Source organism: Cottoperca gobio, chromosome 24, assembly GCF_900634415.1.
Source record: "Cottoperca gobio chromosome 24, fCotGob3.1, whole genome shotgun sequence".
Lineage (NCBI taxonomy): Eukaryota > Metazoa > Chordata > Actinopteri > Perciformes > Bovichtidae > Cottoperca > Cottoperca gobio.
The window spans coordinates 5,938,159-5,954,943 of NC_041378.1; the positions used below are offsets into that span (position 1 = coordinate 5,938,159).

The following is a 16,785-nucleotide window of genomic DNA, read 5'->3' on the forward strand; positions in this document are numbered from 1 at the left end:
ACTTCCTTTTTTAAAGCTAGAACACATATTTGCATGCTAATACAAAATTGGTGAAGATATAAAGACAGGCAGGAAACATTTCTGGGAATATAATGATTGAGAATGTGCTCTGCTGCAGCTTTAGCTGTGGTGGGGAAATATAAACCACAACCAAGAAGTTCTTGCCTGAGTCACTAATTAGTCGCTGAAGAACAGCCAGTGGTGGAAGGATGATGACACATGTCATAAATGTGCATAGATGTCAAGACATAGTTTCCATCAAAACTGTTGTAAGGGATGGCTTTAAGGCAACGGTGGAAAAACTGCACTTGCTATATTTTGTACCAAGCTGCAAACTTTTTACCTTTGCTAAAATCCAAGTTGTACAGCAGCAAACAGTAGACACAAAGTCAGCTGTGCTATATAATGAGCATGAACTTTCATGATTTATAACATTTGCATCCACAACCAGAAGTACATAAATTCCTTAAGAATACTTTCACTCCAGAGAATGAATAAATACAATCCCAATTTTTTGTATTGTATTTAAAAATCACATTCAAATTTATAAAGGGGAAATTATATGCTGTGGTATACATCTTTACCACCAGTTCCATGATAAACATGTATTATGTAATACCGCCCAGCCCTAGTTGCAGCTGGTCTTTATGAGAGCACAGATTCTTTCAACCCACATCTTCAGCCAGCAGACTGCCAGCACAAAATAAAGTTGAGGCAGCGTATTTGTACAAAAAGGTGGAAGCAGATCATAACCTGCCAGAGGCCACAATTATGACACTGACAGCAACAGACACAAGAACACAAACTGCCATTGCAGCTCATCACAAAAGCTTTGTCCCATTTTTTCCTGGAAAATCATTTATCGATTGGCCATCTGCTGGCAGACATGATGGAAACAGACTCTGCGGCACACACGTCAATCAATAGGCCAATAGAGTGAACAGCTTTTCCATGAACAGACACTGATGAGCCATCGCTAAAGGTTGATGTAATCAAAATGGACTGAGACTCTGGTACTTAGGCTACAAATAATGATTTTTTTCATTTTCAATTAATATGTTGGTGGTATTTCTGATTATTCTTTGTATAAAATGTCAATTAATAGTAAAAATGTTTATCACAATTTTCAAAAGTCCAAGAGGACGTCTTCAAATCATTTGCTTGGTTCCATCAAAAGTCTAAAAATCCAAAGATGCTCAAAAACAGCGCAGCATATTCTCACATTTGAATTTCGCTTTAGCAATGACACAAATGAATAATCAAATATCCCAATTGTGTTTTATTTTCTGTTCATCGACTAGTCAATGAATTATCAAATTGTTTCAGCACCATCAGGGGCAAAATAAATGCACAGTCAACACTCGGACAAAGTGAGGTCAAAGCAACATATATTATCTCACGCTTTATTAAATGCTACAACAGATACAAGATTTTGCTGAAGACTCCAACTAGTGGTCAGTGACTAATGAGCTCTAAATCTGAACGTACGGCATCAATGTCAGGATCCAGACACAGCACACTGCACTTGCAGCTAATCTTGTTACAGCGAGGATGATAATAAGTGATTAGCTCCCATATGTGTAAGTAAGAGTAGTGGTAAATTTAGTGTTTAGCAGATTCCTAGGTGGGAATAAGTCAAGGAAATGTAAACATCCATCTAATAGTCCAATTGTACTGTATTTAAGCTATTGACAATAACCAGCACGCCACACCACCCTGAGCTTGGGTCTAGTTAGGACTCATGGCTCACTGCAGTGACAGAAATATCAACCTAAATGAAGCAGCCTGTATTTGAAAAGTAAAACATTTCCCTGGCTTGCTCTCAAGGCTTTTGGCTGCCATGGCAACAATGTTGGTCTCAGAGTGACTCATCTTTTCAGTGTCTATCACACAACAGGAGCTATAAGCAGTCCAACCTCTCCACTGCAGGAGGGACGACGCATCTTTTCCATCTACAATCTTTTAGGCCCTTAAACCTGCCTCAATTTGGTTACTCCAGGCACCGCTGCTCAAAACCAGCAGCATTTAGTTTCCATGTATCCAAAGAACTACAACTACTGCACTCTTGCTCAATTAAAGATGGTTCGAGTTGCCAGCAGGTGACATTATTCTTCAGTTGGTTGCATTACATCTAAACCGTTCCAACAAATCAACACCTTCACAGATACAGAATGGCAGCTATGCCTATACATATTTTCCATTTTCATCCACAGACTTGTGCATTGTATATGACTCATGAGTCATAATGTGTGCTACTAGGCAACAGATGGTGAACAGTCGATGAGTATAGTTTGATCATTTCGACTGGTCCTGCAAATAACCTCAAGGTAAGGAACAAATATGGGCCTTGGTGAAGTAAGTAAGCAGAAACTGGAATTTATTATTTATAAAGTCCCATGAATACAGTAATAAAAATGCACTATCCTAAACATGGACTAGATGTACTGAAAGTGCTCAGAAGAACGGCGATAAATATCCCATTTCTTTCCAACCATATCATAATTCTAGTATAATGTCTTCACTTGTTTCTGATTTTTACAACAAGGCGTGAAGAACCTGACCTTATCTTCACAAAGTACGTATGAGTAAGCATTTTATGTTGCGTCCCCCAAGGAAAGAGATGTACAAAGTGCATGTCTCTAGACATATTCTGCACTGATCAGGAAAACTGAACCTAATCTTAAAGTCCTTATGGTTATCATTAACAACCGTGTCCCATTACCACAGGACAAAATACTAAATCAGATGCATCAAACTGTGGGGAGGCGCAAGACTCCACAGATTTTGCTGCAAAAATAAGCTCAATTAACAGTATGACACATTTATATTTTACAGAGGAGACATTTAGAGTTCCACACATTTACAGGACAGGCTATGCAACGTAACAGTTAGCTGTTTGTTATTCTTCAGTTTCAGTCATCCCATCGAATGTATTGATTGCGACCTACAATGTAAGCCAAGGTTGGTTTACTTGAGCAGCAATGGAAGGGTATTGGCAAACTGTGACATTTGTTAAGCGCTAAAGTTTATCAATCTTGTGTTAGATAAAAGGCATTGTCCCGTTTGCTTATTATTTTTACTTCCATCTGATTATCATCCCCTTCGCTGTGATTTGCAATGTTTCAAAAATAAGTCACACAAAAGTGCCTCAACCTGTCTGAGTTTTAGTAAGCGAGAAGCACTCTGGTGCTGTTGTTAGCTCAACACTTCCATCATGTAGGCCTACACCACGTGCCTAGAGCTCTCTCACAGTCAACACTTTCCAGCTCTGCAAATAATTAATAACACTTTTCCTAGACATGAAAAGAAAGGTTGTATAAAGCCTTTAAAAACACCTTTATAAAAGATTCTACTTGAATTACAGTCATATACTCAAACAGAACATTTCTCATTAGAAAGGGCATTGTGAAGTTTATGTGAAATTCAGGAGAATAACCTGCACACCCTGTTAATGAAACAAGCAAAAACAAAACAAGAATGTGTCCTATACCAGCAGTAGTCACAATGGCAAGGCATAAATCACCCTTATGCTTTTAATGGAAGAAAGTCAGATCATTTAGCTGTAATTTTCACATTTGTCAACATGCTGGTTCTAGTCAGGTGTTGTTGTGGTGCAATGCTGTAGTTTGGTAAAATCATACCATGCGTTTCAAATTCCTGTGCTTCTTTTTACTATTAGCTCGCCGTATGCGTCACACAAGATTTAAAATTAAATATTAGACACTCCTTTAAAATTGTATGACAGCAGCCATTGTTGATACCAACTCATTAGCTTTTGTTTTTATCGTCTTGATAAATTGCATCATGTCAAAAAGTTCAAAACTACTTGACCAGGCAAGTCTTTCTAACTTCAACTGTGCTCATTCCTCCTGTAACAGAACCACTGGTGAGAAGCTGTTGAGGCTTGTCTGTATACGTGTGAGCAAATTACTTGTTAAATGTATGACATTTAAAAACATTTCTAATGACACATAAGGCGGTATAAGCAACAGCAGCGAAGTGTCTGTACCTTAACTTCAGTTTTATAGTGTGGATCATAATAGGAGTTAATATTTGTTAGTGTCACATATAGGATATTTTATATCTCTATCGGTTATATACTTGAAATAGTGGACAGAGTTCAATGTCCCATTTACAACACATCTAGTCAGGTGCATGCTTAGTTGTCATGTTATCAGTTTTCAAAAGACAAACATTCTCACATAAATCTGAATAAGATCCCTGTTTTCCCTTATTTTTATTCATCCATTTATTTTAATTCTGACCTGAAGGGTGGGGCTTTTTTTATGTTTTCTGTGAGATGGGTAATATGACCAAGCAGAATGTTTGTCTCCGTTTGTTTTGTTGTCCTTTTTAGTTGCATTGTATTGTACTCCTATAACATAACACTGTCAGCCACAACTGCTTTATCACTGCTGTCAATTTGTGTATTAAAAAAAAAAATCAATAAACAAAGTAAATAAATAGAAAAGAGAAACATGACTGAAATATATGGAAGAGGTGAGATTGTTTCAATATTTCGGCTGAGTGTGTCCAATTTAGTTTTCGATTCATTACGGGTACATAAAGCTGACAGTTCATGCCAATACAATATTCAATTGTGTCTATGCTGAAATAAATTGCATGTGAAGAGTTTGAAATTCAAAGCTTGAATTCAACATCCAAATTATAATTATATTATATTATATATATAATATATAATTGTAATTATATATATAATTGTAATTATATATATATATATATATATATATATATATATATATATATATATATATATATATATATATATATATATATATATATATATATATAAAAAATATATATATATATATATATATAATATAAAAAATATATATATATATATATATATATATATATATATATATATATATATATATAAAAAAAATATATATATATATATATATTTTTTTTTTATATATATATATTTTTATATATATATTTTTTTTAATATATATATATTTTTATATATACACGTCACTGGGTCTGCATCATGAGTGTATAGAGTTCACTTAACTGTTGATATTTATAGCAACATCAACATGTTTGTATGCGTCTTTTGAAGTTAGGAAAACATCTGGTAAGCAACACAATTCATAAAATAAATGTGTAGTTAGGAGGAACTTCTTTTACAAAGAGCAGTACTACACTTGACACATATGCCAAACCATATCAGACCTCCTCCACCCCACATGCCCATCTCTACCTAAAACAAACTACTGCATCAACTGACAACAGACTCCCGAAAGTTTGATACTGGTTACCCATATTATCCCACACAGTGTCACATTTCACTTGATGCAGTTTTGCTGTTCTGTATTAACCACTGCACTAATATAAAGGCTTAGTGCCTGCTAGTTGCCACTGAGATCCATTCATTAAGTGTACGATAATATGAACACACACACACACACACACACACACACACACACACACACACACACACACACACACACACACACACACACACACACACACACACACACACACACACACATCACTTCACTTCACTGTACAGATGAGTCCAGTGAATAACGAGCTGTAAAAACTACGAGGTAGTTTATACCTCCTCAGGTGTAGCATAGTGATACCTCTTACTAGGTATCTTTCAGTCTTGTGATTTGCGGTAAATACAACTGTAGTGTATTGTGAGTATGCTTACGCATTAGGCTTGGATCATGTGGCTTGTGACATGCAGGCTTTAAGTTCAAATTCTTAGACTTTCTGGGCTGATTTGGATTGTGTCTGAGAATGAGTTAAGATGGCTGTATGCTTCAGCTCTGAGGCGTTCCAGCAATCCTGCCTCTGGAACAGCACTTGAGTTGTAATCCAGCATGTTTGCACTGGAAATGGCTGTGTAACATCATAAATTATATATATCTTCAAGCCATAGAGAAAATATTCCTGAACCTTTCTTTAACGGCTGTCTTCACTATCAACAGCCTCTACCAGCATCAACATGCAAGAGGAAAACAAAAGCAACTCATTCTGACCAATCACAGGACTTGTGTTTTACACATTGTTTCTCCTTCCTCAGCCAGAGGTGACTGCTCGGCTAAATTTAGGAAAACTGCTTTCGGAAAAATCAGCATTTTCAGTCAGAGCAGCAGATGAATGGAACTCAATCCACTCACATCAGAGCACAATGTACACACTTCAGTATTTTTTAAAACTCTTAAAACGTGGCTCAAGACAAACCAACCATGTGATCACTGATCTAAACCTTTGTATGGAACCAGCTGTTGTCCAACATGTTGACCATGCAATGACATTGTTGTACATTTGATGTACTGTTCGTAAATTTTGCAAACGGTTATGCATTTGACTTGTTCTATTGTGCTCTATTGTTTTTTGTATATGTTCCTGTACAGGGACAACATATGTAAATTAGCTATAGCTAGGTCGTGCTCATGTTAAATAAATAAACTGTAGTCACATTTGTGTGACCTCCACAACACCTTGATGCACATGCATAAATCCCTTTTAACCCCTTGTTTAACATTACTCTCTGGATGTGCCTCTGCATGTCAATTCAGCCCCAACAGCTCTAGTGAGGCTACTCTTGGTCTCTGTGAAAGCACCTTGTAACTACAAGCACAAAGCAACTGTGATGCAAAGGAAGTAACCAGAACGATGACAAAATGCAGTATTTTACAATAAGAGTACAAAACTGATGCAATTCACTTCAGTGCATGTGATTTTGTGTAATGCACTGTGGTTCATTCTTGTAGCAAAAACACTGAGAAGGAAATGTTTAGAGATGTGTTCACAACTTGTGTTTCCTTTTTCAGATTTACGCATAGTACTGTATGTAAAATATGTGCACAAAATACATTCACTTCATTTATGTTTGCTACAATTCTGGTTATGGGCTGCATGCTGAATGTAACTGCTACAGATATAGCAGCACACATAACACACTGGTCATGACAAATAGCCTATTTTAAGCTGCAGACCCCTTCATCCTCTTACCGTACCTTTGAGCTGTGGCAGCGGTGAAAGCTCGACCGGAGCGCTCTGTGTGCGGTATTGAGAAGAGCCTTGGGATTTTCTCTGTTTCTGGGCCTTCCTCATGGACTTTCTCGTAAACCCGTCCACTTTCTCGGATGCGGAGATGGCCGACATTTTGATGCATAAACTGATGAAGACTTCAGGCAAGCTATTGTATCCCTAGGACAAACAAAAGGTTTCCTCTTCTGTTCGCATCAGCACAAAAATATGGAGCCAACTGCACGACTTGAAGCTCGTCTCCTACAGTCCAACAGTGGTGTTATTCTGTATGATCCAACATGGTCGCTCGGTATTGGGATTAGACTGTGTCCAAAGACTGCATCATTCGGGTAACTTGTTTTCTGAAAACACGGGGGACAATCTTCAAAACACGAAGCAAAAAGCCAAACTACAACTCATTACATTGCCCGCAGGAAACCTGGGAGTTACAAACATAAGAAAAATTATCGCTCAAGTTTCAAATTTTCTGATGTTATTTTTTACTGCTTCGTCGTGTTTGCAAAATATCTACCTGTTGCAAAACACATGCTAAACATTGTCATAAAAAAAAGTTGCCTGAAATAGTCCTGGCAGTAGCAAACTACTGTAATGCTAGGCTGCTTGCTAATGTCCTAGCTAGCTTGCTAAAATTAGCCGACGTTAATGTACGCCACTACGACAACAGTTTGCACCTCTGTTGAGGAAGAAAAGTTACAAAAGGATAGTTGCTCCGTTAAATTCATGTAGTTCCTCGAAAAAACACCAAGTCCATGTCTTCAAGCACTGCTTTTAATCCTAGTTAGACTTCCGCTGACTGTATTTTCAGAAGAACTATCCGCGATCGATGAAGTTGAATTTCGCTCGACGACTGAGTCTCTTAAAAGTTAGCCGTGTCCACATTCAGTCGACTTTTTCTTAACTACATTCCTTGTTGAATTAGGAGCGGTAGTTTCGTTTTCATGGCCTCTAAAAACACCGAGTATTCTCAAATACAACAAATTACTGCACGTCGTGCTGAGTACGCAGCCATAAACACTCCCAGTGCAGCCGTTCAGTCGTTGTCTGTCTGACTTCACTGTTCGCTGGACTGAAGAGCCTGACAGGTGTACGTCACTGAGGGACGTCTCTATCGGCCAATCACAAGCAGAGACTTAAAAACCTGTAAACTTTTTTAACGAATCAAGTGTCGCAGAAGGCGGGCCCTGAGCATGTGACATGTAAAAACAAATACGTGACGCTTGTACAGTTGAACGAGGAGTGGCAGCTGTAGTAGATGTTCCCACAAAAATGCTGGTTGAAATGAAAGTCATTCATCGACGTTACCCGGTTAGATCCTTTTGTTAAATTCAAAAATTATATTTATTTAGGATCCATCTGTCCTGGAAATATATACATTCACATAAACTGTGGGAATTGGAGATTTATCTTGGATAATAATTAAATATCCGAAAGATAATATTTTCTAATTAATCTCATTATATATTTAGTTTACATTCATAAATGTAAATTTGCAAAAGTAAAACCTCACGGTCATGTTTCCAAGAAAGAAATGGAGCTATATGTTAAGACAATTTAAAAAAAAAGCTAGTAAAATTGTGAGACGGTCCTCCCAATTTAATATTCAGCTGAGAATTGAAGAACATAGCTTACAGCAGTGGTTCAAACCTGGGAGTCAGGGCCCTGCTAAGGGGTCATTAAACAAATCGAAAAAGCTGTGAGAAGCTTAACAGGCTAGAAAAAGCAAGGAAGACACATTTCATCTACATTTCCTGTTTTCTCTTTAAAATCACTGAATTATTTTAATTTATACACCCCTAACAAGTCTTCAAATAAAACAGTCAGAGAAGAAAAATATGGTTAATGTGACTTGTAACCACTTCAAAGTCACATTGTCATGATTAAATTCATGACATTACTGTGACCTGTGTCTCACCACCAAGCACTCATCACACAAACATAATATGCAACCAATAGCATGCAAAACACTTTGAAAACTCTTTTCAATTTGATAAAATCTGAACACAGGACATTTGGGTAAATTATATACAAATGAACCATGCAACAACCATTGGTTATTTTGTACATATAAACAACTTAAGCATTTGCTCAAGAAAAAGTATTTTGCAGAAATGTATATATATGCAACACTGAAAAGAAAAAGGTCAAAACCCGAACATGAAAAACCCACAAGGAGATGAAGCGATAAATAAACTAAAGTTCATAAAACTGCTCAAAGATGTGGATCAAATAAATGTTTGTTTTTTTTAGCAGAATTTAAAATGTCCACACCTGCAGACAAACATTTTTCTCTGCACTTGTGGATGTATAACTGGTCGACCTCCTGAACAACTTTATTAAATGTGGGTTCTTGTGTTAAACACTAATGTATCTCTTGAAGTTGTCAAGCTTGAGTAAAATGTAAGATTTACTCAGCAACATACAACTTGATTTATTTTCAACCAGAGATTCTGCCCAGCACTAGAATATTGTGTAGGAGGCAACTGCAAAACCAATGGCCCGATTAAAAAAAAAAAAAAACAGCCTCTCGGGATGTGAAAACTGCAGAGTCAAATATCTCGATGCAGCCCAGGTTCATGTGCTCATGTAATATGAATATAGATGTGTTCTTAGAGGCTTATTGTCTGTGGGTTCAGGTTAAAAATACTCAAAATAAAACATTTTAACATTTTAAACAGAAACACAGAGAATCCATCTGGAACAAGTGGTCACTCCAGAGGCCTTCTCGTGAAATACATGGAGATTTTCTTCAGGCTTTGTGGTGAGCGGATGGTCTGGAAAACAAGAAACAAAAAAGGTCAACTGCAATTATTCATCTCAATGGCTATAAAACACCCCCATGCATGTAAACATTCACACGGATAGACCAAACCATCCTTCTTCAAGCCTGTGTGTTTCTATTGTAAATGCAGTAATTATTTTCCAGTGAATTTTAATGAGGATGCAAAAGAGTAAGCTTGAATTTCTAAACTCATTTCAACATTTCAAGGAAGTGAAAGTGAAAGGAGGCGTTAACAGAACAGTTGCAGTGTTGATGCAACATTGAGCGGCCGGTTAGGTTAGCTTAGCATTAAAACTAGAAACAGGGGGAAACAGCTAGCCTGGCCCTGACCAAAGGTGGTATAATAATAATAAAATAATAATAATAATAATAATAATAATAATAATAATAATAATAATATAGCACTTTAAAAAACAAAGTGCTTTAGAATATGAAATGATAATGACATAGTGTTACCTTTGGACAGAGTCAAGCTAGCTGTTTTCCCATACTTCCAGTCTTTGTGCTAAGCTAAGCTAACCAGCTGCTAGGGTTGGTATTTATGCCTTCATTAGATAGTGGGCAGTATAGACGGCAAGAAAGAAAGTAAGCCTATTTCCCAAAATGTCGAACTATTGCTTTTAGAAAGTGCTACTCCGAAAAGAACTTCATTATTTCAGTCTTCATAATCTAACAGTGGTGTTTAAGAAAATAATTCTGCTGACAAGGAAAAAGCTCTAAGAGGGAACAGCGCACAATAGGACATAATAAATTAACACTAACACCTCTGAGAAAAAGTCAAACTTATTAACTTCTGAAGCAGAAATCTTTGTGCTTACCGGTGAAGTTGGCGTCTTGCCTTCTTGTTTCTTAGAGGCACTGGGGCTTCTGGGAGTAGTCGGGCTTCCTTGAACTTTCCTCATCTTTTGGCCCATCACTGACAACCAGTCCATTGCTCCGGGAGAGCAGTTCTCCTTGCCAGTCTGTCTTGGTGAGACTTGCTTGCTGTCCTCTGTGTGACAGTCTGTTTGTAGCCGGCTCTCTTGAGAGGAGCAGCAGATTCCAGACAGGGCTCTGCTTCTCTTGGCCGCTGGGTAGAGTTCAGTAACACAGTCACACTGTTCTGCACCCCCACAGCCTGCAGATGCACCGTCACCCGTCTCCAGCCTGCGTTTGGCCCGTCGCTCTGTGAGAGAGACGCTGCTCGCTGGGCTCTGTGGGCACGGGCTCAACACCCTGCGGAGCTGAGGGCTGGCCTGAGCAGAAGACCCACGGCTCGGGGATAACCACTGTTTGATAGAAGATGGTGTTCCCAGGCGAACAGCAGCAGCCCTAGCACCCTGAGAAGGGATGGGTGAGGTGGTGCTGGATGGCAGAGGCAGAGCGGCTCCACTGGGAGCACAGGCAGCGAGCTGGGGTGATGCCAAGCCTCCAAGACTCTCTGTCTTCTGGTTCTTGGCAGGGGTTGTTTCAGATTTGATTGAAGGCCCTTAACAAACACAGAAGTCCTCGTTAGTTCAACATGAATACTTTGAATAACACATTTTGCATTCACGGGCAGGGCATCAGTGCATGTTGGCAACTAACGATTATTTTCATTATCAATTAATCCACTGATAATCTAGATGAATCAATTCACTGTCTGGTCTATAACATGTAAGGTGATGTCTTTAAATGTCTTGTTTCATCAGTGCAAAACCCAAACACATCAATTTAATTTAATACGATATAAAACAGAGCAACGCAGGAAATCTCCAGATTTTAAAACGGCATGTTTTGCATGAAACTTTACCGACTAACCTGATTATCAAAATAGTTGGCGATTCTTTTTCTGTCGATCGACTTATTGTCGCAGCTCTGCAGCAGTGATTTATGACAAAGCACCTCCACATTTCTCATGCCAAGGTAAGTAAACACTATGACAACTAGAATAGACAACGAAAGACATTGTCTAGATTGTTGTAGAAGGCGATATGGAGTAGTAATATAATAGTAATAATGCTTACTTGAGGGAGATTTAGAACGTGCCCAGCCCACGAGGTTGGCCTCTCCCACTGAAGATGGTGCTCCATCCATTTCCCGGTGAAGTCTCCAGATCCGTACAGTGTGGTCATCAGAACAGGAAGCAATCTGCAAACAGAGCAGTGGGGATTATACACCGCCTAAACCCATCTTCCTGGTCTAGTAAAACAGCTCAGCTTCACGGCAGACACATAAAACTCTGAATCCTACTCAAAGAGTGTTTGAAAAACTCTAAGAATGAAAGTGTTTGTCGCCTCACCTTAGAAAAATCAGTCGGACACCATGCAACAGACGTCACTTCCTCGCTATGTCCTTGGAGCGTCATGGGAGGAAGTTTAGGATCGGAGATCTGAAATGTAAAATAAGATGGAAAAACTCTAAAAACACACAATCATAATAAAATCACCCTGAAACATTACAAAACACGACTTTAATGTTAATATGGCATACTAAAATTGAGACAGTACCTTCCAGATGTATGCGTTATTGTCACTTGAGCCACTGGCCAAGAACTGGTCGTCTGGGCTGATAGTGGACTTGACGTAAAATGAGGAGTTCTGGTGCCCACTGAAAGCTCCCACTGTGGAGGAAAACAAAAACAACAGTATCAGAATCACTAAATACAGATTTAAATTCAGACAGCAATCAAGCCTTGGGGGAAAGAATCCATCAAAAATAAAAGAATAGAGTAATACAAACAAATGACAGGATCCTTAATGAGATGCAATGTGTTAATAACAGATAAACTCAACTGCCCTTAAGATCATGTGCTTTAAATGTGAGTATAAACCAGCTGGTTCAGTGATTAGGAGTCTGGTTATGGTTCTGCAAGCCTCAGGACTTCACATATTTACTTAAGGCTTTGACTTAAAGATATTAGTATATGCTCATACAAGCACAGAAAGTCCCTGCATCTCTCCACTTCCTCTATCAGACAGTGTCCTCTTGCTCTACTCTCTGCTCCTCGTGGCAGTTAAAACAAAAGGACATTAGTTTGCAGCCCCATCTAGTGCTATGCAATGGAAATTAATTAAATAAGGGATGAACTAAAAAGTGTCTATTTTGGCACAGACGCACAATATAGTCAGAGTGGAGTCCTTGTTTACCTGGAGTCGTTTTCACTCCACTGACATTGAACATGTAGATATTATCATCAGTGCAGTTACATATGATCTTGGATCTGGTGGAGTCCAGAACGAGTCCGGAATAACCTGAAACGCATGCAAAACAACATTCAGCTTATTTTGGTCATTTGTATATTTCAGGTAAACACGACGGCCAGTATTGTACAACACTCACCGAGTCGCATGCGCATGCAAGAACCCGGGTACGGGTACGTCTGCAGTGGAACAGGTTCGTGGCGGTTTGCAGTGTAGTTCTTCCTCAGATCCCACATCTTGATTACTCTGGTTAAAAGGAATAACATTTCAAATTTTAAAAATGTAATCATGCACATATTTGTTCTGGAAGTCATTGTATACTGGCTTGCTGCATGTTAGAAACAAGGAACAGGGATTTCTTACCCATCAACAGCCCCAGAAGAGATGAGGGTGTGCTGATCCTGAAACAAAACCACTGTGACGCTCTGCTGGGTATCCTGCAAGAGAGATGAGGCGCTCAGAGATCGTCCTCCCTTCTGCACAGCCCTACTCTTCATTTTATTAAAGTTGTTGAAGAAACTCACCACACTGGGAGCCATGCCGCGTGTGCTGCCCCGCCTCTTCTTTGTTTTGGTGGGGGGGTTTGTCTCTGCTTTGTTGTGAGCGCCACTGATCTGTTTCACCTGTCTGTAGAAACCATCTGAGAGGAAGACACAAACATGATCACACACACATAAGAAACCCAACTAATCGTTATGCATTTGCCCCATAAGGCCTAATACATTATAACATACAAAAACATTTGTATTTGTATAAAACTGAAATGTCCAATTGATACCTTTTTTGCTGCACCTGGTGTCCCAGACCATAATATTTCCATCTCTGGCCCCGGTACAGAACACAGCTGTTCAATAGAATACAAAGCATCAATAATGAGAAACAACAAAGCATCAATAATATATTTAAATATACAATGTCATGTATCTACTTAACATTAAGTACTGCAAAAATACAGCTTATTTTAAGTATATCATTTTTTCTTCCGGGCATATACAGTACTGGTTATTAATGCTACCAATAGGTGAAATGTTTCAATAAATAACAGGCTGCCATAGCCCCAGAGTCACACCAACAACACAGTGTTTTCTTGTGTATTTTGGGAGAAAACAGGGAACAAAATATCCCCCACAGATCCCCATACAGTATTTGGTCAGTATATAGTATACCTTTCTCCTGCGGTGTGAATGCAACAGACTTGAGGCTGCAGAGGTGGCCCTTGAAGCTGCCTAACAGCTCCCCTGACATCACATCCCACAGCCTGGCCATCTGATCGCCAGCAGCAGTCACCTGAGGATAACACATAATCAATAAAATGTATTTAAAGGCAGCTTTATATGCAAGAAAATGAAGTCAACAAGAGTCATAAACAAAATAAACCATGCAATATCAATGAATATGTCAAAGATATCAGTTTGAGGACCAAATATGAGATGTTTTTATGTCAAATGCATTTATTTAAAGCATTGAAAAGATGTTACGGACTGATGGTATGGCATGAATTTGAATTGTACTTACTAAGTGAGGCTCCCCCGGTACCCAGGCTATGTCAAAGACAGCATTTTCATGAGCCAGCCATTCTGCAAACATTCACACACCATTAGCCGGATATTTCCTGATATTGACCAGAGCTATTGTGAAAAAAGGGAGTTTCTGCACATACCTTTGAGAAGTGGCTTTTCACGACTCTCTGTGTTGTAGATCCTAACAATGCCTTCTTCATTAGCTGCTGCAAGGATGTTCTGCATGTGCCCCACTGAAGAGAGACAGACCGGTTAGATGCATATTAATGGCAAAACAGCTCATAGCTCTGTATCTTTGGAGGATAATGTGGCATGTATAGTTACAGTGGGTTACCAGAGGAGAAAGCCAATCCAAATGGTGGCACGGAGTCACCCAGGTTGCCATAGGAGATGTGTTCATCATGTCGGACGCAGTGGTAGCCTCCCAGCAGAGAGCTCAGAGGGTACCTGGGCCAGGGGTCTGCAGCGAGGGCTGGGAAGAAGAAGAAAGCACATGTAGTAGGATATTGTTCTACTACTACTACTACTACTACTACTACTACTACTACTACTTCAATTGTGTGATTTTACTCCACAGAACTTTTTCTGTGTAAATCTTTGCAAATGTTTGCTTTATTTTTAATGTCATTACCAATATCTTTTTTTTCTCTGTATTTAGGTCTCAATGTGACTCCCTGATTAAATGAAGCATCTCAGACTTTACGCTTATTTGTGTAACACTACGTTACATAATTAACGTAAACTAACGCTAATTTGACCCACATTTAAATCATACTGCGATGGTAACAGAACTGTGACGACCAAAGATCAAACTGTAAACTGCTACAACTCCAGACATAACCACATTACTGTTAGCTTACATTACCCTTATTGTTCACTTATTTTACATTTGCTTAGCACAATTAAGCACAGGGCACACCCGGGAAGTGAACAGCTCCACAAATAATCCCCAAAACATTGATTCTCTCACCATTCTGCCTTCGTCTGCCCACTCCTCTGTCAACTATTGAGCGGAAAAGCATCCCGACACTCCAGTAGGCTACAGGACGATATGAAGTTATTTTTTAATAACACTGAGAAGTTTTGTCAGATTAGCTGGTGGTCCTCTCCGAGCTGCTGCTGGTGCTTGTTTTTTCCCGCGAACAACACAGGGACCGAATCCCCCGCTAAACTTGCGTTACGCGCTCCCATTGGTTGAAACGAGCAGCGCTTCCACTTCCGCTTCCTTTGTCGCGCTATTCTGTAAAGTTTGCCATAATAACTACCGACTGATCACATCCGATATAAAAATAGGACTATGGACATTTGAAATGGAAAAGTGACAGGAGGCCAATTACCTAATCATGATGGTTATTTCTTATCTCATAAATAATTTCTTTATAAATTCAAAATACCAAAGGAGTAGCCCATGTTAATGTCGTCGTCTTTAATCCTTTTCTAGAAAGTGTTTCCCCCCCTAAACTCTGGGGCTGTAGATCTACCTTTAAATTATAAAGATTGTGTTAACTAGTATATTGAAAGAGAAGTGCTCAAGTAAAAACATTAGTAACACAGTTATGTTACTGTCCGTTCATATAGAGATGTTTTGGTCTTCCTTATTTAATGACATACAGTTAGAGAAAGCATAGTAAATCTGTGCTAAATACTGTATCAATAACAAATCTCATTCAAGATATTACATAGAATTCACACGGTAACAATTGTATTAGAAAGATTCTCAAATGTGTGTGATTTCTCTAGTAGACACATCTGTACACATCATTTGGATTGAAGTAGTCTAATTTAAGATGAATGTTATGATAGCCAAGATAAGATTGGAAATAAGATACTATATACCATACAACTATTTGTTGTTTTTGGAAAACTCCATTTTCATAAGAAGAAATTGTCAGGAACCAAGCCAACTTTCCTGCACTTCATGAATGAATTTAAACAATTTAGCACCATCTTATCTAATGTTAAAAATAATAATAATGATGATTTAATCTATAACAATACATCACACTTTCTAAACAGAATTATTTTGAACCAAATTAATCTTAATCTTAAAATTAAAAAAACTAATTATTTAGCTGTGGAAAAATTAAGTTGAGTAAAATGTTAAATATTTCGCTCTGAAAAAAGTCACATAAGATTGGAAGAAATTCTAATTATTACAGCATTTTACACCGCTATAAATCAGCTAATAATAGTTTTCTACAAATGAAGTTGTAATGAGCCAAAGAATGAAGGTCGAAAAAGTAACAATTCACGAGTTTCTATTGTGAAATTAAAAACAGTAGACCGGAAATAGTAT

The 16,785-nt window shown here is 38.3% G+C and overlaps 2 protein-coding genes across 4 annotated transcripts in view; both read right to left on the bottom strand.

Moving 5' to 3' along the window:
* The window catches only part of ppp2r5a (protein phosphatase 2, regulatory subunit B', alpha isoform), a 33,370-nt gene extending 25,261 nt beyond the window's left edge, over positions 1-8,109 (bottom strand). For 2 of the 3 annotated variants that reach the window (XM_029462877.1, XM_029462875.1), the window contains exon 1: positions 6,996-8,109. In XM_029462877.1, the coding sequence (XP_029318737.1) occupies positions 6,996-7,143 (148 nt within the window). In that variant the 5' untranslated portion in view covers positions 7,144-8,109. The remainder of the gene's footprint in view (positions 1-6,995) is intronic. The other variant, XM_029462876.1, reaches the window with a different exon arrangement.
* A 498-nt stretch (positions 8,110-8,607) lies between these two features.
* On the bottom strand, positions 8,608-15,699 carry dtl (denticleless E3 ubiquitin protein ligase homolog (Drosophila)). Its single transcript, XM_029425349.1, has 15 exons — positions 15,460-15,699; positions 14,824-14,961; positions 14,630-14,722; positions 14,485-14,546; positions 14,136-14,256; positions 13,748-13,813; positions 13,494-13,609; positions 13,333-13,406; positions 13,109-13,215; positions 12,916-13,020; positions 12,277-12,389; positions 12,069-12,158; positions 11,794-11,917; positions 10,627-11,276; positions 8,608-9,800 (listed from the first exon to the last, which is right to left on the bottom strand). The coding sequence occupies exons 1-15, from the start codon at positions 15,509-15,511 to the stop codon at positions 9,735-9,737; spliced, it is 1,977 nt and encodes a 658-aa protein (XP_029281209.1). The 5' UTR covers positions 15,512-15,699; the 3' UTR covers positions 8,608-9,734.
* Between the last annotated feature and the right edge of the window lie 1,086 nt (positions 15,700-16,785).

Coding starts and splice junctions, on each gene's coding strand:
- dtl (XM_029425349.1), bottom strand. CDS start 15,511: ATGCTTTTCCGCTCAATAGTTGACAGAGGAGTGGGCAGACGAAGGCAG. Junction 14,962..15,459: donor GGGCAGACGAAGGCAGAATG/GTGAGAGAATCA, acceptor TCTTCTTCCCAG/CCCTCGCTGCAGACCCCTGG. Junction 13,814..14,135: donor ATTCACACCGCAGGAGAAAG/GTATACTATATA, acceptor TCTATTGAACAG/CTGTGTTCTGTACCGGGGCC.